General features: G+C 44.6%; 1 protein-coding gene across 3 annotated transcripts in view; it reads right to left on the bottom strand.

Moving 5' to 3' along the window:
• Positions 1-27,177, bottom strand: part of ALPK2 (alpha kinase 2) — a 148,009-nt gene that overhangs the window by 91,606 nt on the left and 29,226 nt on the right. For all 3 annotated transcript variants that reach the window (XR_004443741.1, XM_033238717.1, XM_033238715.1), the window contains one exon: positions 4,320-6,030. Coding sequence is in view for 2 of the 3 variants with exons in the window: in XM_033238717.1 (XP_033094608.1) it covers positions 4,320-6,030 (1,711 nt within the window). In the remaining variant the exon portion in view is untranslated. The remainder of the gene's footprint in view (positions 1-4,319; positions 6,031-27,177) is intronic.

The following is a 27,177-nucleotide window of genomic DNA, read 5'->3' on the forward strand; positions in this document are numbered from 1 at the left end:
CCCGTTCCCAGGCCAAAAGAGTAACTAATAGGAAGCACATCCTATTAGCAGAGAGTTGGCCTCAGCATCTTTTATGTGAAGCCAACCAAAGAACATGCTCAGGAAAATAAAGGCCATAAAGTGGTAGAGACGAATGATCATTAGAATCACACCTAACTGGCTGGACGTGGTGGCTCACGCCTGTAATCCCAGCACTTTGGGAGGCCAAGGTGGGTGGATCACCTGAGGTCACGAGTTCGAGACAAGCCTGAGCAACATGGAGAAACCCCATGTCCACTAAGAATACAAAATTAGCCAGGCATGGCGGCCCATGTCTGTAATCCCAGCTAATCAGGAGGCTGAGGCAAGAGAATCACTTGAACCCAGGAGGCAGAGGTAGTGGTGGGCTGAGATCGCCCTATTGCACTCCAGCCTGGGCGACAAGAGTGAAACTCCGTCTCAAAAAAAAAAAAAAAGAAAAATCACACCTAATTATACTTGGCATTTACTCTAATATTGTATGACTACTTATCCAGTCAATGATTAATTGCCTATTGCATGGCAGGCACTACTCTAGGGACTTGGGTTATATCAGCGAACAGAATACACTGAACAAATGACCTTCCATCACAGAGCTCAATTCTGTGCTTAGTGCTGATTCCTGATCAGGAAGATTCTTAATTACCAGAGCCCAAGAACACATTTCCTTACTGTACGCTTGCGATTCCATGACCCCAAACAGAAATGCAACTCCCTCTGGGGTGAAGCTGGGCAACTGTGCAGGAGCACAGACACAGCACTTCTGACTTAAGAGTGAGGATGATCTTACCCCAGTGTGGTTGCCGAGAAACTTAAGATGGGCAGACTGTCAGGCCTTTGCCTCTGACTTGGACGAGGAAAGTGAGCTCAAAACCAAGGTGAAGAGTTGGCAGTGTGACCCTTGAAGATGATTCAAGTTAGCCTGGGGTACCCTCTCTGTTTTCCACTCCCAAACTGGGATTAACTTTATAATCTTCCATAAATATAGAGACACTGGGGGCTTTCCAATATTAGCCTGGCTAGGTACTATTTCAAGACAAATAACAGCAAGATGGCCTTGCATTCTAAAAGAGAGAAAGGGAGACAGGAAGCGAATACATCTGGAGATGCATGTTTAGGCAGGAGATAGTCTACAGTATGGCCTTGTTCTTAGGACATTAGAGAGAGGGGGTTTTTCTCAGCATGCTAAAAATGGTATGCAGATGAAGAGAAAATACTAGGAGGTAAACTGCTGGTCACTGTTTCTGCAAAAAGGCACCTAAAGGTAAGTGAATCAGGCAAGACTCAAGATTGGGCAAATTTGGCCGAGCGTGGTGGATCATGCCTGTAATCCCAACACTTTGGGAGGCCGAGGTGGGTGGATCACCTGAGGTCAGGAGTTCGAGACCAGCCTGGCCAACATGGTGAAACCCTGTCTCTACTAAAAATATGAAAATTAGCCAGGCATGGTGGTGGGCGCCTGTTATCTCAGCTACTCAGGATGCTGAGGCAGGAGAATCACTTGAACCCGAGAGGCGGAGGTTGCAGTGAGCTGAGATCGTGCTATTGCACTCCAGTCCAGGCAACAACAGCAAGACTCCGTCTCAAGAAAGATGAAAAAGAGTGGGCAAATTTATTACTATGGCCCCCATCGCAGCATTTTTTTTTTTTTTTTGAGACGGAGTCTTTGCTCTGCCACCCAGGCTGGAGTGCAGTGGCCGGATCTCAGCTCACTGCAAGCTCCGCCTCCGGGTTTACGCCATTCTCCTGCCTCAGCCTCCCGAGTAGCTGGGACTACAGGCGCCCGCCACCTCGCCCGGCTAGTTTTTTGTATTTTTTAGTAGAGACGGGGTTTCACCGTGTTAGCCAGGATGGTCTCGATCTCCTGACCTCGTGATCCACCCGTCTCGGCCTCCCAAAGTGCTGGGATTACAGGCTTGAGCCACCGCGCCGGCCATCGCAGCATTTTTAACCATTTCAAATATTGAGGTCCCCACAAACTTCAAATGTCTGAGAATAAATATTTAGAATGTCTTTTGAATTTATTATGGAGAGATTCACCTATCTTTTTGTGAACAGTATTATTTTAAAAAGTTGAATTTAGTTACCAATGACCCCCAGTGCTTCTGTGTCACATCTGCGATGATAGCCACTTGCTGTAAATTTAGCTACATTGTATACATGTGTAGAAAATACAGGTATCTTCTACAACTAAACAGAAACTTTTTGCATGGGTAAAAGAATCTCAAATATGTCAGTCCTTGTGGCAAAATTTTCCTGCTTTAGTCAAAGGAAAACAAACACCACAGATATAAAGATCCTTTTTCTAACTCCAGGCTCCACAGAACTGCTCTTAAATGTACAGCTTCCATTCACATTTCTCGTTGTCCCTCAAGTGAGAGGTCAGCTCTGCTACTGACCACTGCAAAGTGAGAAATGGTCTCACCACTTGCAGAAAATGCAAGCCCTTCAGTTTGCTGTCTGAACAACAGTGTTCACGGTTCTGAGATGATTGCGTTAGTCACACCACAGAGCACAGGTTGGACCTTCAGCTGAGACCTGGTAGAGTGGGTGTGTAGTGATGAATATATGTGTGAGTGTGTAAGCCAAAGAGTTTCCATAGGGTGCATAAGATAGATGACCTGGCTCCCCAGAAATGGCCCATTTTACTCAACTGTCTTGCTAGTAAACAAGTGAGCCAGGGCTCTCGATCTCAGAATTCGGTTTAGGTCACAAGCTGAGGATGACAAAGGGGACTCCTCCCTCTAGCTCTTTGAAATTTGGGGCAGATGGATGAGACAGAAATTGCCTTCCACAATGGTGGGTCTAAAACCGATATCGTCAATCAATAGCCCCCTTCCCTTCCACTTCCTCCTTTTGAGTTACTTTATCACCTTCCCCCAACTTTAATAATAATTTGTCCAATGAAACACTTTGAGTGGATAAATGACTGTAAAAAAAGCACTTAGCTGAGCAAGGAAGAGCATTTTATAATTAGAAAAGGAAATGCCACGTTTTTCAACATGAAAAAATTAACATTGTCACTTTATTTTGTATTAAAATATGGTCAAAGCACCTCCCTAAGCTTAGCTTGGGCATGAAACTGTGGTCATTGGTGTGTGAGAGCTGCTAAGAGACGTGTGTTAAGTAACTGGATAGGAGAATTTGGTTCTCCTGTGAAAGATAAAATATAAATGTGGCTTTTATTTGGCTAGTTTGGCTAGCAGAACAGAACAATTTGCTCAGTCAACAGTTACCTAAAATCTGGAGATTTTTAGATTGGCTTTTTTATGACTGAGTCTTTAGAAATTCATGTGTCAATTTTTAATATTTTCACAGAGTTAAGTCACTTTGCATTGGGAATATTTTATCTTTGGAGTGTATCTAGTCTTCTATAAAAACAATACTAGTTTTCTAGTACAAAACTGGGAGAAAGGGGAATACAGAGTATAGTAAAAATAATAGACAAATCAGTTTTCTTAGGTATTTATTTACAAAACTCCAATCTTGCCCATACTACAGCATAAGTCCAAAGCTCACTGGGGACCCTTTAAAATGGAAAATATCATTAAAAACGTAAGTTATGTATCAAGCACAACATCTTTTGTGCATTGATTATTCCCATAAATTTAATTCCATCTCTTTACACTTCCAAATCGGTAATGAGGGAAAACACATTTATTTCTTGGCAACTTTTTTTCTCTTAGCCTCGTTCATACTCTGTTTTAAAATAAGACAAACATCCACTCAAAAACATCCCACCAGTGTGGCAGAAGTTACTCTGCCTGCTTTCCCTAGCATCACAAAAAAAGTGAATTCTACAAGTCTTTCAGACACACTGAAGTCTTTCATTCACACCACAAATTCTGATTAAAGCCAAAACCTATCATTTTCAAAGCACTCCCTTGCAAATGACTAAAAGCAATGTGTTTTCCCCCTTCTTCCTCTAAAGGCTACACTCAAAACATTCGTTTGAGAAACTTTCTGAATAGTGGTATTGCCTGGTAAAACACATGCAGCAGACAAAATATCAGATTTCTTTTTCCAGCTGTCCAGAATCCCATTAGTGCCTCTTAACTTCTATCAGTCTTTTGCTATAATTAGGATGGCTTAGGGTTTATCTGGGCCTTTTTTCAAAACCAGATTTCCTTCCGAGCAGCAGCAGCTGTCATGCACAAGTACCCTGATGGTGCTGGGAAACTTATTTTGATTTACATTATGGTATAGCAATTGTGAATGTGAAGTAAAGGAAAAGACATGCACGCACACGCACACACACACGTTCTTTTTATCTCGTAATTTATTCAGAAGAAAAGTCTTACCTGAGGATGATCCCTCCAGGCTGGAACCTGGCTTGTTTCAAATAGAGTATTAACTTGCATGCCTTCGCCCTTGCAATTGGTGTTACCTTCTTTGGAGAGTGAGTCTGTTGAAGTTTGAAGGGTTTTTGCTTCTTGCTCTGCCTGCGTTGAAACAGCACATTCTCCTGCATCAGCATGGGAATTGTGACCAGTCGCTGCTGCTGTGGTGTGAGAAGGCTCTCTTTTAGAATTCTGGGGTAGTGGGTGCTTAGCAGATTCTTTGGCATAGCAGAGATGAAGGGTACCTTCTGTTGTACTTTCTCTCAGGTTGGCATTCGGCTTCTTGGGATTTCCCTTCATTCCCAGCTGCCTCACCCTGGCAGGTTTCTGTGAACCCCTCTCGCTCCATAAGTCCTTTCGCCCAACTCTCTTCTCAGCTGCCGTCTCCCAACACTGGCTCATCCCTGCGTTTTCCGACTCACCAGACAAGGGCTTCATCTCTGTCTCTTTTACTGATTCATCCATGTTGAGCAGATTGTCGCTGGTAAATTCCTCTCTTGCTTGGTGGCTGTCTCTGGTTTCTCCTTGAATTCCTGGATAATCATTTTCAGCAGCCTCAGGAGCAGTGGGGAGTTTATATCTCCCCTGTTCTGTCACTGAAGACGTCCCATCCTGGTGAGGTCCCAAAGTGAGAGTCATCCCTGTTTGTGGGAATGAGGGACCGTGCTTGCAGGCTCTGCCACTCCTCACCCCAACTTCTTGGGGTTGTGAGTGATGACCACAGAAGCCAGCAGTGGCAACCATAGGCCCAGCGTCACCTGACACCTGAGGTCCACAACCCATTCCACTGAGGAAATGCTCACACCCACCCAGGCAATGCTCACCGAATTCCATCTCTTCGTCATCGCTTTCTAATAAAAAAACATGCTCAGTCCCCAGCAGGTTCCTTTGCCAAACTGCATTAGAGTAATCCGTCATAACATCGGAACATTCCAGATACTCCAGGTCATCATCTGAAAACTCCTTGGTGTAGGTTAGGGTTATCTCTGGGCAAAGTTCATAGTCACTGTCAGAGTCTTCACTGGAAACCTGTGGGCTGGGTTGTTTCTTGGCCACGGCATTGTCAGCCGGGTAAATGTGTGCAGTTGCCTCAGACAGTGGGAGACTGAGGCTAATGTATTTCTGTACTTTGGGACTTTGCTGACTGGAGTGTAAGCCTTCATCATGAGGGCCATCATTGTTCAGGCCACCATCCGAGAACTTGGATGCTGTGGAATGCACAGTCTTGTGGCAAAGTCCATCTTGTTTTTCATAAACATGACTTGAATTAAGAAAAAGCAACGCATCTGCAATTTCTTCTGTGTTACTTGGATCATAAGCCTCTCCAGGGTGCCTTGTTCCTTTGACACCCAAGGGATTTTCAGAACTGGACACACTAATGTCAAGATTGCCCAGTGACTGGAGGGAGAGTGAATGGTTGGACCTGGGAGTGCCTGGGGAGATGCTTTCTTCTTCCTTATAAAGATGTTCCTTCTCATCAATCTGATTTGCATTTTCTTCTTCACATGTCCCTGTTTCATGTTTCCAACCTGTGTCCCTGTCATCTTCCAGGTTAGGAGACAGTTGTGGGTTCTCTGATGAGCACTCAACCTCAACGGAAGCAGAACAACAGATCATTCCAAAAGAGTTTTTAGCCGAGATTTGATAGACAGCAGCATCATTTTTGGTACAGCTAGGATGAAGAGAATATACAGATAAGTGTGCCACATTTGGACATCCATGCCAACATTTTCAAACCATGGCACACAGAGAAAATGACCATAGTTTTAGTGCATGTTCAAGGAGATCTATGATCTCCCTGGTAAAGAGTTTGTGGCCAAAGGCAACTGACCTCCGGTGCCCCTAGTGCTGAGAATCCTAGGCGCTCAGCATCCTCCCTTGAAACTTTCCTCAACACTGCCTCAAATGGAAAATGCTGAGGATTGCGTCATGACAGTTTACAAACGCCATGGCAATGTCAGGAAATTACCTTATATGGTCTAAGAGGGGGAGAAACCCTCAGTTCCAAGAATGGTCCACCCCTTTCTTGGAAAACTCATGAATAATCCACCCCTTATTTAGCATATCATCAAGAAATAACCATAAAAATGAGCAACCAGCAGCCCTCAGGGCTGCTCTGCCTATGGAGCGTCATTCTTTTATTCCTTTATTTAAAAAAAAAGAAAATGCTGAGAATTACTTAGATGAATGGGGAAAATATTTATATTCTAATTTCTTCTTCTTGCCTTTTACATCATTTTTATATTATGGAAATTTGATAAAGCATTGTTTTTCTAGAGTGAGACATTGTACATGAATAAGTAAAATATCAATTCTTCCTGTGGTGGAATAGCACAGAGAACCCTCAAATCTTTGGAAGACCTTGCTAAAAGGGTGTCATTTTTGCCAGAGGCCATAAAGATAAATACCATGATAGGACTACGTATGTGAAGGACAGTGCTGTTTCCTTTGTAATTTAATGTGATTAAAAGTCTAAACCACAGCCTGTGAGCTCCACTGGCTGGAAACCCATGTCCACATGCCATTCTGACCTACATAGATCAAGTCAGATTTCAGCTTTGGCCCAGCAGGGGAGGAATAGAATCCTGGATTGGACTGCTTTCTCAGTTCAGGATGGATGGTACTCCTGAGGCTCCTCCCATTGTGGATCAGAACCACAAGGAGCCTGCAGCCTGACATACTTTACTGGGTCCTTTCCCACTGGAACCCTTCCCCAGACACTGCAATCCCAATAAAAACTTGTTACCTGTGTTTTGTATGTTTCACCCTTATTAATCTCATTTGACCTCATTGTAATTGTAATATGGCTGACCTCATTGTATGCATCAGCCAACCCAGAAGTCAACAATCATTTTTAGAAGGCAGAGGCTGTGGGTCTGGCTTGGTCTGAGAGGTAATGCTTAGATCTTTATTGACTGTTCTTTGTGTGAAATACACACAAATATCTAACCTAGGAAGGGTCAGTGTGAGACACAGACAGATATAACATGGTCATCTTTTCTCTTCCCCACTGAAGGGACCCTTGCCTCTACAATCCTATACGTCCTCATAAACCCTCAAGTGGTAGTCCCAGCTCACATATGTCTCATTTTCAGAAGTCAAAGACATCTAATCCCAATTTCAATAATGTCTTGTTGAGTTGGCAACCTGGCTCCTGGGTAGAAGCCATTCAGGAGTGGCTGAGATTGGCCAAGCTTGACCCATGGCTGATGTTGGGCTTTGCCTTGGCCAACAGCACACATAGAATAAAATTTAAGGCAACTTTCTGGAGAAAACAATACCTGCACTCCTGTGTATTTCACTAATTTATTCTGAGGTTTAAATGAGAAGATCAATGTTAAGGGACTTTGCAAAGAAGAAATGTTATACCAGACGAATTCTCCAAGAAGGTGGCAGTGCCAAGACCAAGTTACCTGTGGTGCTCAAGAATCATGCAGAAGAATCATCCGAGAACTCTGTTTAAAATTCTTGAAGCAGAATCACTAGGTCAAGGGCCTGAGAATCTGCTTTTAAAGATTTCAAAGCCATTCTGGTGCAAATTGTCCTTGGCCTACCCTTGGAGACATCCTCATCCTCATCACTGTCAATTAGGCTTAGGGCTCCGCAGTTCAAGCAGACTCTTCTCAGATGAAGAAAAATGCCTATTGCTGCAGTTTCACATCATCCACATTGTTGGTGAAAAAAAAAAATTTAAAAACTGTGAAATATTTAAAGAGGTTTATTTTGAGCCAAACATGAGTGACCACGGCTGGGGCACATCCTCAAGGGGTCCTGAGAACAAGTGCCCGAGGTAGTCAGCTTTTACAGTTTGGTTTTACACATTTTAGGGAGACAGAAGTTACAGGCAAAGACATAAATCAATACATATAAGGTGCATGTTGATTCAGCCCAGAAAGGTGGGACATTTTGAAGTGGTGAAGGCAAGGTTACAGGTCATAGGTGGATTCCAAGATTTTCTGATTGGCAATTGGTCAGAAGAGTTAAGCTTTGCCTAAAGAGTTGAAGCCAGCAGAAAGAAATTGTTAAGATAAGTGAGTTGTGGAAGCCAAGGTTCTTGTATGTAGAGGCAGCCCCTAAGTAGCAGGTTTCAGAGAGAATAATGGTAAATGTCCTCTCTGGACCTTAGAAGGTGTCAGATTCTCTCCTGAATCAGGAGAAGACCTAGAAAGGGAAGGAGATTCACTACAGAATGCAGATTTCCTCCCACCAGAGTATGGCTTTGCAGGGCCATTTAAAAATATGTCAAAGAAATATATTTTGGCCAGGCGCGGTGGCTCAAGCCTGTAATCCCAGCACTTTGGGAGGCCGAGACGGGCGGATCACGAGGTCAGGAGATCGAGACCATCCTGGCTAATACGGTGAAACCCTGTCTCTACTTAAAAATACAAAAAACTAGCCGGGCGACAAGGCGGGCGCCTGTAGTCCCAGCTACTCGGGAGGCTGAGGCAGGAGAATGGCATAAACCCGGGAGGCGGAGCTTGCAGTGAGCTGAGATCTGGCCACTGCACTCCAGCCTGGGTGGCAGAGCAAGACTCCGTCTCAAAAAAAAAAAAAAAAAAAAAAAAAAGAAATATGTTTTTAGAGTCAAATACTTTGATTTTCTTTAGGACCTGCTCTTTGTTATGGGATGCTATACCAGAATCAGTTTGGAGTCGAGTATCTTCCTGCTACAGAGTCTGCTGTGAGTCTTACGATCTCTATGTTAATGTCAGTGGTGGTCAGTTGTGCCTAAACTCCAAAGAGAGGAGGGTATAATGAGGCCCGTCTAACACCCTTCCTGTCATGGCCTGAACTAGATTTTTAGGTTTCTTAGGGATTCCCTTGGCCAAGGGATGTGAGGGGGGTGCGGCTTAGAATTTAATTTTTGATTTTTTTATAACACTGTCTTCTTCATGAACATTTTCAATTAATTCCTGGATATTTGGCCTCTGTTAAGAACTGACAGAGAGCATAAAAAAGCACTACAAGCTGAGTACAGTGGCTCACACCTGTAATCCCAGCAATTCAGGAGGCTGAGGTGGGAGGATCAGTTGAACTCATGAGTTCAAGACCCACCTGGGCAACATGGCAAAACTCCATCTCTACAAAAAATTTAAAAATTAGCCAGGCATGGTGATACACACCAGTAGTCCCAGCTACTCCAGCCTGGGTGACAGAGCAAGACTTTGTCTCAGAAAAAAGAAAAAAAGGCAGAGGGGCTGTGGCAGGGTAGGGTAGGCAGTATGGACTACTGGGAAATCCCAAGTAATTTTGATATCCTGACCTATCCAGTCCACGAGCCCTCTGCAGAGAAACCACTTCCCCAGAAGGTACCATGATTTGTGTAGAAGAGAGAGAAAGGAAGAAAAGAAGGCTGAGAGGCACAAGGGGCAATAAAGCAGTAAGAAATCAGGAGAGGTGGGGAGCAGAGATGATTCTCAAGAATCAAGGAGAGAAAACAAAAAGAATTTTAGAAAAACGTAGAGAAAATCTTTGGGTTAAATATACTCTATTTAAATTCTTAATGACTAAATAAACAGATGGGAGATTGTCATAATTTTGTGATATATAATTTTATGAAACATGTGTTTTAGTTGATAAGAGATTTATAATCCATCCTAAATACAGTAAATAAAGAGAAAAGGGAACTGGATTAAGTGTAATTAACTTCTCACTGGCTAATGAATGCCTTTGAAAGAGTTATGATTTGTGGCTGACACGTCCTTGCTAATTATCTCGAAGCATCCTAAAGAAGAGGGGAAGAAAATCGGGCAAGGAAGCCAGCATCTGCTGGGTGCCTCCTACATTAAACAATGTCTTCCTCCTCCCTGTGTGCACAACTGAGGCTCAAAGGAGTTATTTCCCCAAAGTGACAAAGTCGGAAAGCCATAGAGCCGGGATATGAGCCTTCCGCCCTGGTTGTCTGGCTCTGTGGATGCTGTTAGAAAACTAACATTACCAGAAAGGAAATGACACAGTATAGAGAGATCATTCTGCAAATAAAGTGTTTCTGTCCTAAGTCTTCATCTTGATCAGCCAAATGGCAGACTTGCATAGAGTGATGGGCACCGTGGTGCCCAGCATTATGTTACGAGCTGCAGTGGAGTGAAGGAGATGCCTGAAACATCATGTCCAGCTTCCAAATGGCTAAAAATTGACTGAAGGAAATAGTATTAATTTTCCAGAGAACCTTGTAGATGAGGTCTGTGCTAAGGTGCACAGAACAGACTGGATGGGAAAAAGGAATTCAGAGAAGGGACTCCAGAGGTAGCAGTTAAAATGGTATTAGCAGGGTCGGGGTGTAGAATCTTTGCAGGAGGCTGGCAGAGAGAGCTGCGTGCCCCACAGTGATTTGACTGGAATGCAAAACCATCCAGGAAGAAATTCCCTGAACAATTAATTGAATTCCCTCCTTGCATATCTTTTCTTTTGGCAGAGGGAAGCAGTAACATTCCTCTCCCCTGCTGTAAAAGTCTTGCTTGAATTCTCTGGGTTCTTTCTAAATTAATCATTTCCTTATTAAAGAAAAATAAGTCCATGTTACCTTAAATGAATGAAGCTTCTTCTGAGTTTGAGCCCCCAGAAATGGTCTAAACCAGAAAGTCTGAAAACATTTTGGTATCAAGACTCTTTAATACTCTTAAAAATAATTGAGGACTTCAAAGAACTTTCATTTATATGGGTTATATCTCTCAATAGTTACCACATTACAGTTAAAACAAAAATTTTTAACAGTTAATTTTAAAATAACAAGAATAAATTCATTGCATATTAGCATAAATCATGTTTTTATAGAAAACATATTTTTCCAAGACAAAGCAACATTTCATGAGAGTAGTTTTATTTTAAGTGTTTTCATATGCCTTTAATATCAAGCTTAACAGAAGATGGTTGGATTTTTGTATCTGTGCATTCAGTGTGATACAATACATGGTTTTGATTAATATATGTAGAAAAGCTGGCCTGACACATAAATGTGTTGGAAAAAGAAGGAATATTTTAATAACCTTTTCATCTGATTGAAGATATTCTGATTTGATATACATGAAGATTAGTTACAATGTGGAATCTGAAACCACATCAGTGAACTTTCTATACTTGTTACATAAAATCCATCATTCTATGTTACTTTTTTATTTTTGAGACAGTCTTGCCCTGTCTCCCAGGCTGGAGTGCAGTGGCACAATCTTGGCTCACTGCAACCTCTACCTCCAGGGTTCAAGTGATTCTCCTGCCTCAGCCTCCCAAGTAGCTGGGACTACAGGCATGTGCCACCATGCCTGGCTTATTTTTGTATTTTTAGTAGAGATGGGATTTCACCATGTTGGCCAGGCTGGCCTCAAACTCCTGACCTCAGGTGATCCGCCTGCTTTGGCCTCTCAAAGTGCTGGGATTAGAGGCATGAGCCACCATGCCCAGCCCTATATTGCATTTTAAATGCATCTTTTACCCATGCAAGATTTTGTAACATCATACATTGGTCATTTGGAAAAACTTGGCTCATGAGATCTTCCAAATATTAATACATTTTATTAAATATAACTTTTTAAAACCACATTTATTAATATTACCACTGATCTTATCAGAATAATTTTAAAGTATTAGAAACTGTTAAGCTTTTGATGAAGGGCACAAGTTTTCCAAAATTCTACTTAGGGAAATAATATGAATGTTAATTTATCAGAGAACAGTGTAAATCAAGTCTGTGCTAAGTTGTATGGTAGAAAGTATAAGCATGGAGGATATGAGCAAGAAGGTCAGAGGAAGCATCCCTGAAAATTCTCACTGCTATAAGTGCAACAAGAACACTGGCAAAACTTGTCTGAATCAACTTTTTCAGGGCTCTGAAAATTAAAGGCAATCTGGGGAGCCTTTATTCAAGAAAAATGACTGAATCTCAGAACAGTTTTCTGGTGCTTTAACCTGCCCTAGTTCTATTCCCCCATAACCAGCTCCACAGTAGTCTTGAAAACCAAGACTCCACAATCACAGTGAAAACAGCCTGGCAGCAGCTTGAGGGGGCAGGACACAGTTGGGGCTCCTTCAAATCTCCATACCCAGAGTTGTCATTATTTGACCTGTCTAGTAATTCCCTGGAAGACCCCACTCACAAGACTGTTTTTGTGTGATCTGACTTAGAGTTCACCCAGCAAAAATAACTTTTTCCCTAGGGGCATTTGTATTAATTTAAAAAAAAAAAAAAGGCAATTGTTTAACACCATGGCTGCTTGAGGCAGTAGATAATAACTGGGTTAAACAATAGGGGAACCAAAAAGGTTAAAAGGGAAAGCTGGGAATGAGATGCCCATAGGCGTCATTGAAAAGCTGAGACATTTTCCTGGGGATCTAGGAGGGCATGCACATGCATAAGGCTGTGAGCAGCCTTCCTAAGCATGTCCAGTGCACATGCTTAGGAAAGACCTGAGAAAATTCTGAGCTCTCACCTCTAACTGACCTTAAGGCTTTCTACTAGCAGGAAGCGAAGGCTAAGGCAGAGTTGTCATTTGCCTGGCTGAGTGTGAAAGCATGCTTCATACCCCTACATGCACACACAGCCCCTCAATAAACCGAGAGACCTATTGGTTCCAGGCACCTAAGGAAATCTCTGTCTATTCATTAGCTGACTAAACTAACTCAGTAGAAACTTCAGGGGCCACAGACAACAAAGAATTAGTTCAGAAAAGTCACTAAGCAAGCAAACAATAAGCCCTGGGAAGGTGGGAGAATCTCATTTCCAGAGTTGCCACATTACATTGTTTAAAATGTCCAGTTTTCAATAAAAATTATGTGACATGCAAAGAAACAAAGTATGGCCTGTACACAGAAGAAAAAGCAATCGATAGAAATTGTTCCTAGACTTGCTGGACCAAACTTTAAATTATCTATTTTAAATATGTTCAAAGAAATAAAACCATGTCTAAAGAGCTGAAAAAAAGTATGAGCATAGTGTTTCAATAAAGACATATAAATTATACATACAAACTAAATAGAAATTTAGAAATTTAAAATTACAGTAACTGAAATAAAAAATTCACAAAAGGGCTCTACAGCAGATTTGGGCAGATGGAATAAGAATCAACAAACTTGAAGAGGTCAGTTGAGATTATCCAATTTTAGTAACACAAAGAGAAAAGAATATAGAAAAATAAAGAGTTCTGGAGCCCGATGGTATACCAGCTTACAACATATACATAATGAGAGTCCCCATAGGAGAGAAGATAGAGGAAAAAACAGAAGGAATATTGGAAAAAACTGGAAGTCCCTAGTTCAGAGAAGGGACTGCAATGACAGCTTGCAAGTTTGGATTTTATCACTGGCAACACATACTTTTAGTTTTCCTTGAAGTGGCAGGCTTGTTTTGTTCTTTTTTCAGAAAATGTCTGCCAAATACCCAAGGCTGAATAACCATCATTTGTCCGTTATTCTTTTGAGTAAAAATTATAATCCATGAAAGAAGTGGCTAGTTCAGCTTGCGACTTAAGCAATCATGCAGAAGCTTGTCCTCAAGATATTCATCCTCTAAGAAAATCCAGCAGAGGTGCTCTGTATATATTTCCCATTTTATTACATGGAGTATTAAAAGGGCTACTGAGTTATCAAGATTTAACAAAAATCCCCTATTTTTACTGATGCATAAAGGACATTAAAAGGGCTCGAGTTATCAAGATTTAATAAAATTACCCCATTTTTACTGATGCATAAAGGACATTAAGTAAAACTTTTGGTTTGTTGTTTTTAACTGTGGCTGTATGGAAATGCAGAATTCTATGGCAACTAATATGGTTCGGGACCACTGCCATGATTCCTGCTAAGCCACCAACAGACTTATACCCTTCATTGCTTTTTACCATGAGTGTACATTTCAACACAGTGAAAAGGGCAAATAATGTTTGAATTTTTTTTTTTAATTTTTAAGTTCTGGGGTACATGGGCAGGATGTGCAGGTTTGTTACATAGGTAACATGTGCCATGGTGGTTTTCTGCACCATCAACCCATCACTTAGATATTTAGTCCAGCATGCATTAGCTACTTTTCCTAATGCTCCACCCCTCACACCGCTCCCCCCCAACCCCCCTCCACCGACAGGCCCCAGCATGTGTTGTTCCCCTCCCTGTGTCCACGTGTTCCCATTTTTCAGCTCCCACTTATAAGAACATGTGGTTTTTGGTTTTCTGTTCCTGCATTAGTTTGCTGAGGAAAATGACTTCCAGCTCCATCCATGTCCCTGCAAAGGACATGATCTCGTTCCTTTTTATGGCTGCATAGTATTCCGTGGTGTATATGTACCACATTTACTTTATCCAGTCTATCATTGATGGGCATTTGGGTTGATTCCATGTCTTTGCTATTGTTATTGGTGTGACAATGAACATATGTGTGCACATATCTTTATAATAGAATAATTTATAGTCTTTTGGGTTTATATCTAGTAATGGGATTGCTGAATATGTTTGAGTATTTTTAGGATAACATTTGTGACCCTGAGGATCCCTAAAAGGGTGTTAGGGACTTCCAGAAGTCCAAGGAACACACTTTGAGAATCATTGATTTAAGCTATTCACCAAGAGAAGCCTGGATACACTGTCACAGCAGAACAGCTAGCTTTTGCACCCTGGAAGATGGGCCTTAGCATGGAGGGGTCACTGCTTTGCTTGGTTTGTTCATTTGTGTATCCTCTTAGGCTGATGACATAACCTCTGTGGTTTTTCTTATTTGTTGCAAATAAAGAAAGAAGGGGAAAGAAGACCTACGTCTGGGCTCCACTTCCAGAGATTTCTGATTCAATGCTTAATACATGGGCCTATCTAATTTAATTTTGGGCAGGAGGAGGCTGGTTCCATCAATTCTGGAAGAGCTAATCCTAAAAGTTCTTTAGGATTCAGCCAACTTAGCATGATTTTGTGCTTTGGGAACAAGGATTAGAAATATGAGTAAAAACTAAGCAGGACAAGAATCCACAGGACTAGTAACCCTATCAAAGAGGAATATGAAGGCAAGAGGTTGGGGAACAGAATGAAACAAGTAGAAAAGGAAGACATAAGCAAACAATTTTTTTCTAGCTACCAGCACAATATAGCCGTCAAAATGATATACTTTTTAGTCTCTACATTTCAATCGTCATCATCTTGTTCATCATCATTCTCATCCTCATCCTACCCTAAGGGTCATGTGCATTATTTCATACATCTACCTATTGACCATTAAGGTGGGTGATTCCACCAGCAAAAATAAAAATAAAATCAGTAATCTCATGTGGCCTGAAAAGCGGATAATCCTTTATTGCCTGCCCTGAGGTCATTTCCCTGCTCCCAACAATATTAAAAGTGCTGAAACTCAAACTGCTACTTGAGCAGGTGCCCTGAAGACAGGGTTCATAGAAGAAGCAGCTGAAGTATTAGCTAGAGGTAAGATTTGGAATTCTCAGCCAGGTGTGTTGGCTCATGCCTGTAATCCCAGCATTTTGGGAGGCTGAGGCACGTGGATCACTTGAGGTCAGGAGTTTGAGACCAGCCTAGGCAACATGGTGAAACCCCATCTTTACTAAAAAATACAAAAATTAGCCAGGTGTGGTGGTACATGCCTGTAATCCCAGCTACTTGGGAGGCTAAGGCAGGAGAGTCACTTGAACCTGGGGGGGTGGAGGTTGCCGTGAGCTGAAATTGCACCACTGCACTCCAGCCTGGGTGACAGAGCGAGGCTCCATCTAAAACAATAAAAAAAAAAAAGATTTGGAATTATCTCTGGAATTTAGATGCTATACAACCACCACTTTGCACCACAGACATTCCATTTTATTATGCATTCCACTTTCCAGTGAAAGAAAACAAGATCAGGAAACACGAGGTCTGTAGTGTCTTCACCCTTTCAGCCAGGAATGCGGGGGGAAGGAGTTCTCTGAAGCTCCCCCTCCTGTGGCTGTGAATGTTTCCAGCCTTCCCTCCCATTACAGCAGGGAGGGGGAAGAGGGCTCCACTCAATAAATAATCACACGATGACATCCGTGTCCTTTCCTTGGCCACAGCACCAGGTGAAGGTCATCATATTTTCTTAAGCCAAGTGTCTGTATTTTATTACCTGACAGCTGCTATCAATAATCATATTAATAACGGAAGGAATAGGAAAGACTTTGGTCTTTCCCAAGCTCCAAAGCTGTGTTTGTCCCGGAGATGGAAGAATTCTCTGAATTTCTTGATTATATTTTCTACAAGTAACTCGATACCTTTCAAAACAATGAGGAGATTCCTCACACATTTACCAATGTATTCAGTTATTTATTTATTCAACAGATTGGTTGAACCTCACACCTAAAGAGCCGAAAGGGACTTCAGAGCTGTGTCTCTCCCAGGCCGGTTCTTAGCCACCTGCCTTCTTCCCCAGTTCTGCTCTCTATCACCAGGGCTGACCCCTGAAGCTGCAACACCCCAGCTCCCATGACTGCTGGCTTCTTGCTGTGTTTGACCAAAAAGAGACAGTACATCGGGGGGTGGGAAGGGAAGAAAGAAGAAATCATCTCTTCCGTAGTTCCAGGTCCCATGGGACAGTCTACCAGAGGTCCAGTTTCTGCCCTGTGGCCTGTGACCTGGAACTGCAAGTCTTTTTTTTTTTTTTTTTTTTTGAGACGGAGTCTCGCTCTGTCGCCCAGGCTGGAGTGCAGTGGCCGGATCTCAGCTCACTGCAAGCTCTGCCTCCCGGGTTTACGCCATTCTCCTGCCTCAGCCTCCCGAGTAGCTGGGACTACAGGCGCCCGCCACCGCGCCCGGCTAGTTTTTTGTATTTTTTAGTAGAGACGGGGTTTCACTGTGTTAGCCAGGGTGGTCTCGATCTCCTGACCTCGTGATCCGCCCGTCTCGGCCTCCCACAGTGCTGGGATTACAGGCTTGAGCCACCGCGCCCGGCCAAGGACTGCAAGTCTTGCCTCCTCCCTTTGTCTCTGCTGCCCAGGAGATAGTGGCTCTGGGTGACCTCACTGTTCCCTGTTGGCTGTCATCTGTGCAACCCTGCACTAAATGCTTCAAAATGGTTTTTGTCTTCCTGATTAGACCCTAACAGATACAGGAATTGGAACTATGTTACAGATATTGGAACTGAGGCCCAGAGAAGATGTGACATGTCTTAAGTTATATGGCCAAAAAAATGATAGGAAGCGTCCACCATGTCTACCATGTATAAAGCATTGTGTTAGCCACTATGTGGATGATAAAGAGGTGAAGTTCGTAGGCTCTTCTCTCGGGAGCCTCCCATCCAGTAAGGGAAATGACGTGTCTATTCAAACAGCTATAATACAGGACAATGTGTGCCAGGCACCATTAGCAAGCATACCAGTTATAAGGATTCAGGTGTTGGGGGCGTGCAAGATCATGAAGGGAGGTTTCCTGGGGAGCTCAGCAGCTGAAGCAGACCAGGAAATACAGGGCGGGATTTTGGCGGGAAAGATGACGTGTGTCTGTGGTTGGTGGAGGGGTGATCGTTCCAGGCAGAAGGAATAGCCTAAATGTGGAAGGAGGTAGGAAAGAAAGCTTCAGGCCCTCCCAGGAAACAATAAACCATTTTTAATTTGGAACTTGGGGGAGTGGTAGGCGGGAGGGTAGGGTAACTGCATTGTTCGCTGTTTAAACAGGACACTTCAGAGAGTGAAAAGGGGCTCCTTTTTTTTTTTTTTTTTTGAGACGGAGTCTGGCTCTGTTGCCCAGGCTGGAGTGCAGTGGTGCGATCTTGGCTCACTGCAAGCTCTGCCTCCCGGGTTCCCGCCATTCTCCTGCCTCAGCTTCCCAAGTAGCTGGGACCACAGGTGTGCACCACCATGCCCGGCTAATTTTTTTGGTATTTTTTTAGTAGAGATGTAGTTTCACCATGTTAGCCAGGATGGTCTCGATCTCCTGACCTTGTGATCTGCATGCCTCGGCCTCCCAAAGTGCTGGGATTACAGATGTGAGTCACCGTGCCCGGCCTGAAAAGGACCCTTAATACATCAAAGCAACAGGCAGAGACTGGGGCCATGCTGGAGAAACTGAGGCTGGCCCAGGTGAATCAAGAGATAGGGTCACCTGCCAGGAGGTGGCTCAGCCCAGACCATGGAAGGTTTTCCATCCCATACTAAGGAGTTTAGACTTCAGGTTCCAGTTCACTGGGAAGCAAATAAAATAGTTATATAGAAACGGATGGAAAATAATTCTGTAAGATCCTAACTGCGTTTTATACCACAGACCGGGAATGAGGAGCAAACGCTCTTGCTCTCCATATCTGATATGACCTGTGGCCCCCAAATGAGCAGGAACACCCGGTTCTCCCATGTGTCCTGCTGGACCTACAACTATACATGCTTAGCACACTGCATGGGACTTGAGAAGGGAAACAAGAAATTAGTAGAAGACTTGCTTCCTTCCCCAGAGATGAGACTTTTGGGTATCAAACGGAGCAGTATGCGATTTGCAAACTCCAGTGTCATTGAATTCCAAAAGGCACAGCTGAGGCAGCCAGTGCTTCTGGTGGTTAGGAGGGGAGAGGTCACAGTGGCCTGGGCCTTAGGAAATGAAGCCAGGAGCACAGAACTTGAGCCCGGCAGGGAAGAATTACATTTTGGCCGGGTGGGAAGAGGGGAGGGCATTCCTGGCAGATGCACCAGAGCTGGAATGATCAGGTCATGTGTAAGGGACAATAAAGCAATGAGCTGAGGTGGGATTCGCAGGAGGTAGGGCTGGGAGAGAGGGCCATAAAGAACAGGGGCAGTGGGTGGGAAGCAGCTCCCGTGTGGAGGGTACAGAATTCTATCCAGGAGCACTGTGAGTGTGTGAACTGCAAGGGAAAGTTTACTTTTCTTCTTCACCCAAGAGCAATTCGGAGCAGATTGCAGAGGCAGTTGGCAAAGTCAGTAAGTACTGCATAGTGGTTAAGGGACAGACTTAGCAGCGAGTGTGCCTGGGTTCACATGCCGGCCCATCTGCTGGGCAGCGTTGAACAAACCACTTGACAGCTCTGGACAATGGCTGAACAGACATCAACCCGGTGACATGAGGATTAAGGGAGTTAACTGCTATAAAGTGCTGAAAGCAAAGCCTGGCACACAGTAAGACTAAATCAGTAGTTCTCAGCCCTGGCTGAATGTGCAAATGACTTGGAGCGCTTTGTAAAAATATCAGTGCCAGAGGATTTTTAAGGCAGGGAGATAACTGTTGATTCTACAAAGGTAGATATATGTCATGACACCTTTGTCCAAACCTATAGAATGGACACCAAGAGTGAACCCTCATGTAAACTATGGACTTGGGGTGATGATGTGTCAGTGTGGGTTCATGGATTGTAACAAATGTACTATGCCGGACAGAAGGTATGTGGGAATTCTCTGTGCCTTGTGCTCAATTTTGCTGTGACCCCAAAACTACTCTAAAAAATAAAGTCTCACGCCTGTAGTCCCAGCACTTTGGGAGGCCAAGGCAGGCGGATCACGAGGTCAGGAGTTCAAGACCAGTCTGGCCAACATGGTGAAATCCCGTCTCTACTAAAAATACAAAAATTACCTGGGTGTCATGGCATGCGCCTGCAATCCCAGCTACTTGGGTGGCTGAGGCAGGAGACTCGCTTGAACCCGGGAGGTGGAGGTTGCAGTGAGCTGAGATTGATGCATTGTACTCCAGCCTGGGCGATAGGGAGAGACTCCATCTCAAAAATAAATAAATAAATAAATAAAAAGGCAAAAAAGGCCAGGTGCGGTGGCTCACACCTGTAATCCTGGCACTTTGGGAGGCCAAAGCGGGTGGATCACCTGAGGTCAAGAGTTTGAGGCCAGCCTGGCCAACATGGTGAAACCCTATCTCTACTAAAAATATAAAAATTAACCAGGTGTGGTGGTGCACACCTGTAATCTACTTGGGAGACTAAGGCATGAGAATCGCTTGGACCTGGGAGGCAGAGGTTGCAGTGAGTCGAGATCGCACCATTGTACTTCAGCCTGGGTGACAGAGCAAAAACTCCATCTCAAAAATAAAAATAATCTGAAAAAAATACCAGTGCCAGGACCCCACCTCTTCCCCACACCAAAAAAAAAAAGGCACAATTAAGCAGCATAATGGGGTGAAACCTTCACCATCAGGTTTTTTTTTAAAAGGCTTCTAGGCTATTCCTTTGGGCAGCCAGTGCTCAGAAGCACTGAACTAAATAAATGGACATGGATTCTTGTACAATAGCGAACACATCAGGGAACAGGCACATTTGTAGTAGAGCCAGGATCTTTTCCTGGGGGTGCGTGGGGAGCGGTTTCCTGGCTGCTACTTGGTGCAGAAGCTCTGCACTTTCAATAGCTTTCTGAGCCTCTTGGAGCAACGCAGACCCACCAGAGATTCTTTGAACAAGAAACAGGCAAACTGATTTCAGAAAGGAAAAACATCCTGTGGCATTACTACCACCATGCTTAGTTAATAGATGACTGACGCTTCTTATCAAAAGAAAACTGAAAGTTATCCGGAAACAATTACCACCCAAAGCACCTAACAGGCCACCAAGTGAGCATAATGTCCCGGAAATCTTAAGGAGCATTGTGACAATATACCAAAACAATTGTAAGTTTGAACTGTAAATCTATTCTCTACATCTATAAGGCCCGTCATCTTCGAGCAGGACTAAGATGAATGCTCCATTAGACAAGCCACGATGGGCAGCCCCAGCTCTCAGCAGCACAAACGTCCCTGGCCACAGGCGCCCAGAGCTCTGCTAATTCATCAAACACCCAGCAGGCCCCAAGCCAAACTGTGGATGTCCCTATCCAGACTCACTTCTTGTCTTCACAAAACTGCAATTCCATTCTACCAGTTGGTCAGGCCAAAAATCCTGGAGTCCATCTTTCACTCCCCTTTCACATCCAGCATCCAGTCCAACAGCAGCTCCTGTCAGACACACTCAGAACCTGGCCGCTTACTCCCACCTTCTGCAGCACCGTCCTGGGTGGATGCACCACCGTCTCATCTGAATTACCGCCATGCTTGCTTGCAGGTGCCCATCTGTGCCCTGAGTCTTCTCCAGAGGATACATTCACAGCACTGAGACGAGAGTCATCCTTTTATACTAAGCCAGAAAATGTCATCACATCTCTGTTCAGAAACCTTCTTGTGTGTCTCCATCTCACTCCAAATCAAATCCAAAGTCGTGACCATGTGCCATGGCCTACAAGCAATGAGCTGACGTGAGAGTCACAGAAGGTGAAGAGAACCTGCCTTCCCCAGGTAATAGCCACATCACCTCCTGCTCTGCCCTTTCACCTCTGTGCTCAGAGCCCCTCACCAGAGAGACCTTCCCACCATCATGCGCCTTCCCTCCCTCGTGCCGCTTTAGCCTTTTTCACCTGACCCATGACATAGTTCCTGGTGTGTAAAATGTCTGGTTCCTCTTGCTATCCCTTTCCCATGAGATCAGGGCGTCCAGTATTCACTGCTGTATCCTCAGGGTGAGAACAATTCCCAGCATATAGTAGGCCCTCCATGAATCCTTATTTTTGAATGAAGTCCTTATGATCACTCCTTTTTGAATTATATTCCAGGATGCATCTTAATAGATTTTGTTCGGGAGGATGGCACTGGTAGGATGAGATGCAGTGATTAACGTAATGGACTCGGGGGCCCTGGAAAACAGAATGTGGGGGTTCTAACCCTAGCTTTAATTCCTAACCTGTTGTGTTACTTTGGATGGGTCCTGTGATCTCTCTGGGCCTTGGGTGACCTATAGGGTGTAAGCAGTGGACTAGACCAGTTGGATTTGACCAATTAAAGCAGAATTTTTTAGGGGTGGGATATAAGCATAAGTAATTTTTTAAGTTCCCCGGAGGTAATGTATAGCCAGGAGTGGGCTAAGCCTAAGCCTTACAATGGGGTTTCTCTTGCATTACAAATGCACATGAATCATTAAAATGCAGGCTCTGATTGGCTGGGTCTGGAGAGGGAGCTGGGATTTTGCCATTCTAACAAGCTCCCAGGGGATGCTGATGCTGGTAGTCCAAGACCAGGCTCTGAGTGGCAACATCTTGAAGTCGCTTGCAGCTTGGTGACTCCAATGTTTCCATCAAGGGTAAAGGTCCCTTTATTAAATTCTCAGGAAAACATCAGCTGTCACTCCACTAGCTGCTCAATTTGAGCTGAGTTTCCTAGTCAATGACTGGCAAGCTGCCCCCGCATGCACTCTGTGGATGTTAAGAGTTGCTTTTCCTTCTTAAAAAATGAATTGCTGGACCCAGAAAGGGAGAATGAGCAAAACCAGGTCCAAGAATTTCTCTCCCAAAATCAGAGACCTGTGGTCAGGGAAGAAACCCGTCACAAGCCAGTGGTTTCCCTTCATCTGCCGTTCTGTTGTCAGGGCCTCAGTGATGGCTGTGTCCTGTGTCCCTCTCTGTCTTCTTGATCTGACCATCTCAGGACGCCTCTGCCTGGCTGCCACCTCCTGATGCCCACTGGTGAGCAGCGGCAGCCACTGGCAGGCAGATGGGCAAGCAGGGCACCCTGCTCTGGGCCGAGGGAGCAGCCTCATCAGGGCTGTCAAGGAGCAGCTCCAACAGGAGAAGAATCTCCATCCGGCTGCAGCCGCCGCTGCCGGGAATGGGAAGTGACAAGGATGGAAAGGGAGCAGTCACTGTCTGACACCCTGCAGTTCATATGGTGACCAGTGCTGCTGACAACGGGGCCTTCTCCTACAGCAACTGCGGGAGGCCTGTTAGATTATTCTGCTCACCTAGTGCCCTAAGGATTCAGCAGCAGAGCCTCTGACCACCAAGAAGCCACAGTTCATTCAAATCACTTCCTCCAGTTCAGATGCTGTACGTGGAATGGCTCTCCTGCCTGCTTCCCTTGAGGCAAGACTCAGTGAAGAACAGAACCCCTGGATGCCTTGTGTTCATTCCTCCCACAAATCTTTTGTTTGTATGGTTTTGAGACAAGGTCTCATCTTGTCAGACTGGAGTGCAGTGGTGTGATCATGGCTCACTGCAGCCTCAACCCCCCAGGCCCAACCAGTTCTCCCAGCTCAGCCTCCCAAGAAACTGGGAACTCAGGTACGTGCCACCACCCCAAGCTAATTAAAAAAAAAAAAAATTGGCCGGGTGCAGTGGCTCATGCCTGTAATCCCAGCACTTTGAGAGGCTAAGGTGGGTGGATCACTTGAGGTTATGAGTTTGAGACCAGCCTGGGCAACATGGTGAAACCCCATCTCTACTAAAATACAAAAAAAAATTAGCCAGGTGTGGTGGTGGGCACCTGTAAACCCAACTACTCGGGAGGCTGAGGCAAGAGAATTGCTTGAACCTGGGAGGCAGAGGTTGCAGTGAGCTGAGATCATGCCACTGCACTCCAGCCTGGGTGACAGAGGAAGACTCCGACTCAAAACCAAAAGAATGGCTGTGTCTTACAATACACAGGAGATCTCAGGGCGGAAAGAATGAACATTTACTTAGCATTTGTTAAGTACCAGCACTGTTCAAAAAGTTTCCTTATATGTATTATCTCATTTAATCTTCACCCAACCCTGCAAGGTAGATACTGTAATCATTCCCACTTTACAGATACAGAAATGGTGGCAGATGGAGGTTAAGCAACCTGCCCAAGTAAGAGGTGAGGCCAAGAATTGGACCTGGGTAATCTGGCTTGAGAGCTGAGTATCTACTTATAATACTTAGAATGTCTACTTATGCTCTCACACAGTGCTGCAAATCTCTGATTCTGAACCAGTGGGTCCCTGTCCACCCCCATTGGCATTGTCTTAGTCTGACCCTGTATATAGCCAGAGCCCTTCCATATTTGGAGCTGTGCTAGCTACTGAATTATGTCCCCTACCACCACCAATTCACATGTTGAAGCCCTAACCCCTAATGTGATGGTATTTGGAGACAGGACCTTTGGGAGGTGATATGGTTTAGATGAGGTCACGAGGGTGGGGCCCTCATGACAGGATTAGTGCCCTTAGAAGAAGAGACACCAGAGAGCTTGCACTCTCTTTCTCTCTCTCCCATGTGAGAACATAGTGAGAAGGCAGATTCTGCAAACCAGGAAGAGGGCCCTTACCAGAACCTAACCATGATGGCACCTCGATCTTGGACTTCCAGCCTCCAGGACGGTGAGAAAGAAAAATTCTGTTGTTTAGACCACCCACACTATGGTATTTTGGTAGGGTAGCTCAAGCTGACTATGACAGGCAGGGTCTGAGGGACCATCCCAGGGCTTAACCCCTCTCACGGGCCATGCCCATTCTCACCCATTCTCAGGTTCACCTGGGGCCTAGGTGTGGGGCGTGGCCTGAAGGGAATCCTGGAGGATCCAGAGCGGCAGCTCCCCTCCCATGTGAGGGGGGATCTGCTGAGGTGTAGCCTGGTGTCTCATGGAATGTACTGAGACTGGCCCAGCATTGTGGGATTCAGATAAAAATGAATGGGAGCATGTGCTTGGGAGAAGACAAAGCAGGAATTCCAGGTGATGGAGCCTGGAGGCAGACAGGGAGGGGCATGAGGTCCAAGTCAAACAGTGGTTCATGGAGAACTCAGGAGGCAGGGGCAGGAGAGGCTCCCAGGTAGGACCTGGCCGAGGCAGGGAGACCTTGGGTCTGTCATGAGAGGCCCTCAGCTGAATGCATGAGGAGGAGAAATAGGCTGGGCTGAGACTTAACGCTGCCAAACTGAACTCCTTTCTCAGTCCTGCCCTCTCCCTACGGAGTGGGGGCAAAGCCCTTCCCAGGACTCACAGGGCCTGATTAATTTCAGCTTTGCCCATAACTAGCCATCTCCCCTTGTCAGGTAATTTCTTTATGAGTTTTACCTTGGAGTTGGTCAGCTGTTCCCTAGCACTAACACATCACGATTTCTACATGAGTGAGGCACCCCATCTTTTCACTCTTTCCAGACGTGTCTGCCTCTAATTCTGTGATTACAAAGTAGGGCTGACTCCAAGAACTTCCCTAACATGCCTGGCCCGCTCAGTTCTCAGAAGGTGTCAATGGAGTCACAGTTTCACAGACTTTCAGAACGTTTCCAACTTCTAGTGATTGGTGCACCTTTCCCTGACTGTCCCAAAGTCTTGGGAGGGGCTCTTGGATCAACCTATCACCTGCCACCTTAGTCATGATTTGCCCTGAGGAGTCTGCACCATGGTGGGAGCAGCCACCCAGGTCCCATCCCCAGGAAAAGGTGAGTGAGTGTCCCAGAACATGGCCTATAACCATTCACTCTTCTGAGACACTTACCTACTAAAGTCACCACCAGAATGTGATGACAAGCAGTGGATTCTCAGAAGGGACCTGTCACCTAGGGACTAACTGGGAGTTCCTCATCAGACCCTCGGAACTCATTCAAGCAGGGCTCCAGGCATGGTCTGAGTCATGGCCCTGATGCGTGCCTGCTGAATTCATTCAGGGAGAACGCCACGGGAAGCCGCCTCAGCCCTGTGTCAGGAACACAGATGGCTTCCAGGTGTCAGAAAGTTCTACCAGTCATCCTTAAGACTTGTTAGACCTACTTAAGCTCACAGGAACATGAAGTTCACAAAACACTTTCCAACCTTGGATGAAATGCATTTTCCATCTTAGCCAAGACATAGCAAGATTCAGTCATCTTTATTTCTACCTGATGATTCCTTGAACAATCACGTTAACTACTTTTTTTTGACCCTCCAAAGAGAAATAGCAGAGGGGAAAAATGCTGCCTTTCTTACCTCCAAACTCTCCTATTTTAATCAGTTCCAAAATTATAGTTTGGGATGGGGAGCATGTTTAAAGCACCTGAAACAGCTATTATTTATGAGTATTCGAAATTCCTTGCATGTGTTGGTTTAATCCCCCACAACAATCCTATTAGGCAGGTGTTATTATTATCCCCATTTTACAGATGAGAAAACTGAGACATAGAAAAGTTAAATAATTTGCCCAGGATGATACAACTTACAGATCTGGGATTTAAACCCAGCTCTTTGAACCCTGGCTGTCAATAGTGGAAAGAATTGTCTGTTCTTTGTAAGTGAAGTTGATGGTGACAATTCTATCAGCAGGTTGTGTGCTCTGAGGTGTTTCTTCCAGCAATGGGGATATCTTTTTTTCTTTTTTTTTTCTTTTTTTTTTGAGATGGAGTCTCGCTGTTGCCCAGGCTGGAGTGCAGTGGCATGATCTCTGCTCACTGCAAGCTCCGCCTCCTGGGTTCAAGTGATTCTGATTCTCATGCCTCAGCCTCCCAGGTAGCTGTGATTACAGTCTCACGCCACCATGCTCAGCTAATTTTTGTATTTTTAGTAGAGACAGGGTTTCACCATGTTGCCCAGGCTGGTCTTCAACTCCTGACCTCAAAGATCTGCCTGTCTCAACCTCCCAAAGTGCTGGGATTACAGGCATGAGTCACCATGTCTGGCCCCAGAGGGGGTATCTTTAAGTGATTCACCTATACTCACTTGCCTAGTCTCATTCACGAACAATAACTCATGTTTTTCAGATGTCTGGCAAATGGTTTAGGTTTCCTTGGGTGAGCATGTATAGAAAGAGACTGATGGCCCTCCCCAGTGCAGAGATGACAAGCACTTACAAAGAGCTCTCAAACCAGAGTATCCTGAGGAAGGTAACACCGTACCCCATGGCTCCTGGGGTCTGAAATAAATGAGAATGCTGACACATTACTGAAGTCACAGAGTCCGCCTTCTAAAAACATTCTACTCTGTGAGGTGCAGCAAGTTAATAGCATGTTAGAGTTCTAGTGGAAAAGAAAATTGAAAATCATCCAAACAGGGTTGCAAGTATGAAACATGTGTAACAAAAACAGCTTAAAACTTTGTATCTGGACCACTTTCTGGTTCAATATCCATTTCTGAAATTTCAGTGTCTGTTTCCTCCACTGGA

The sequence above is a fragment of the Trachypithecus francoisi genome, unplaced genomic scaffold (genome assembly GCF_009764315.1).
Source record: "Trachypithecus francoisi isolate TF-2019V2 unplaced genomic scaffold, Tfra_2.0 Contig01474, whole genome shotgun sequence".
NCBI classification, from domain to species: domain Eukaryota; kingdom Metazoa; phylum Chordata; class Mammalia; order Primates; family Cercopithecidae; genus Trachypithecus; species Trachypithecus francoisi.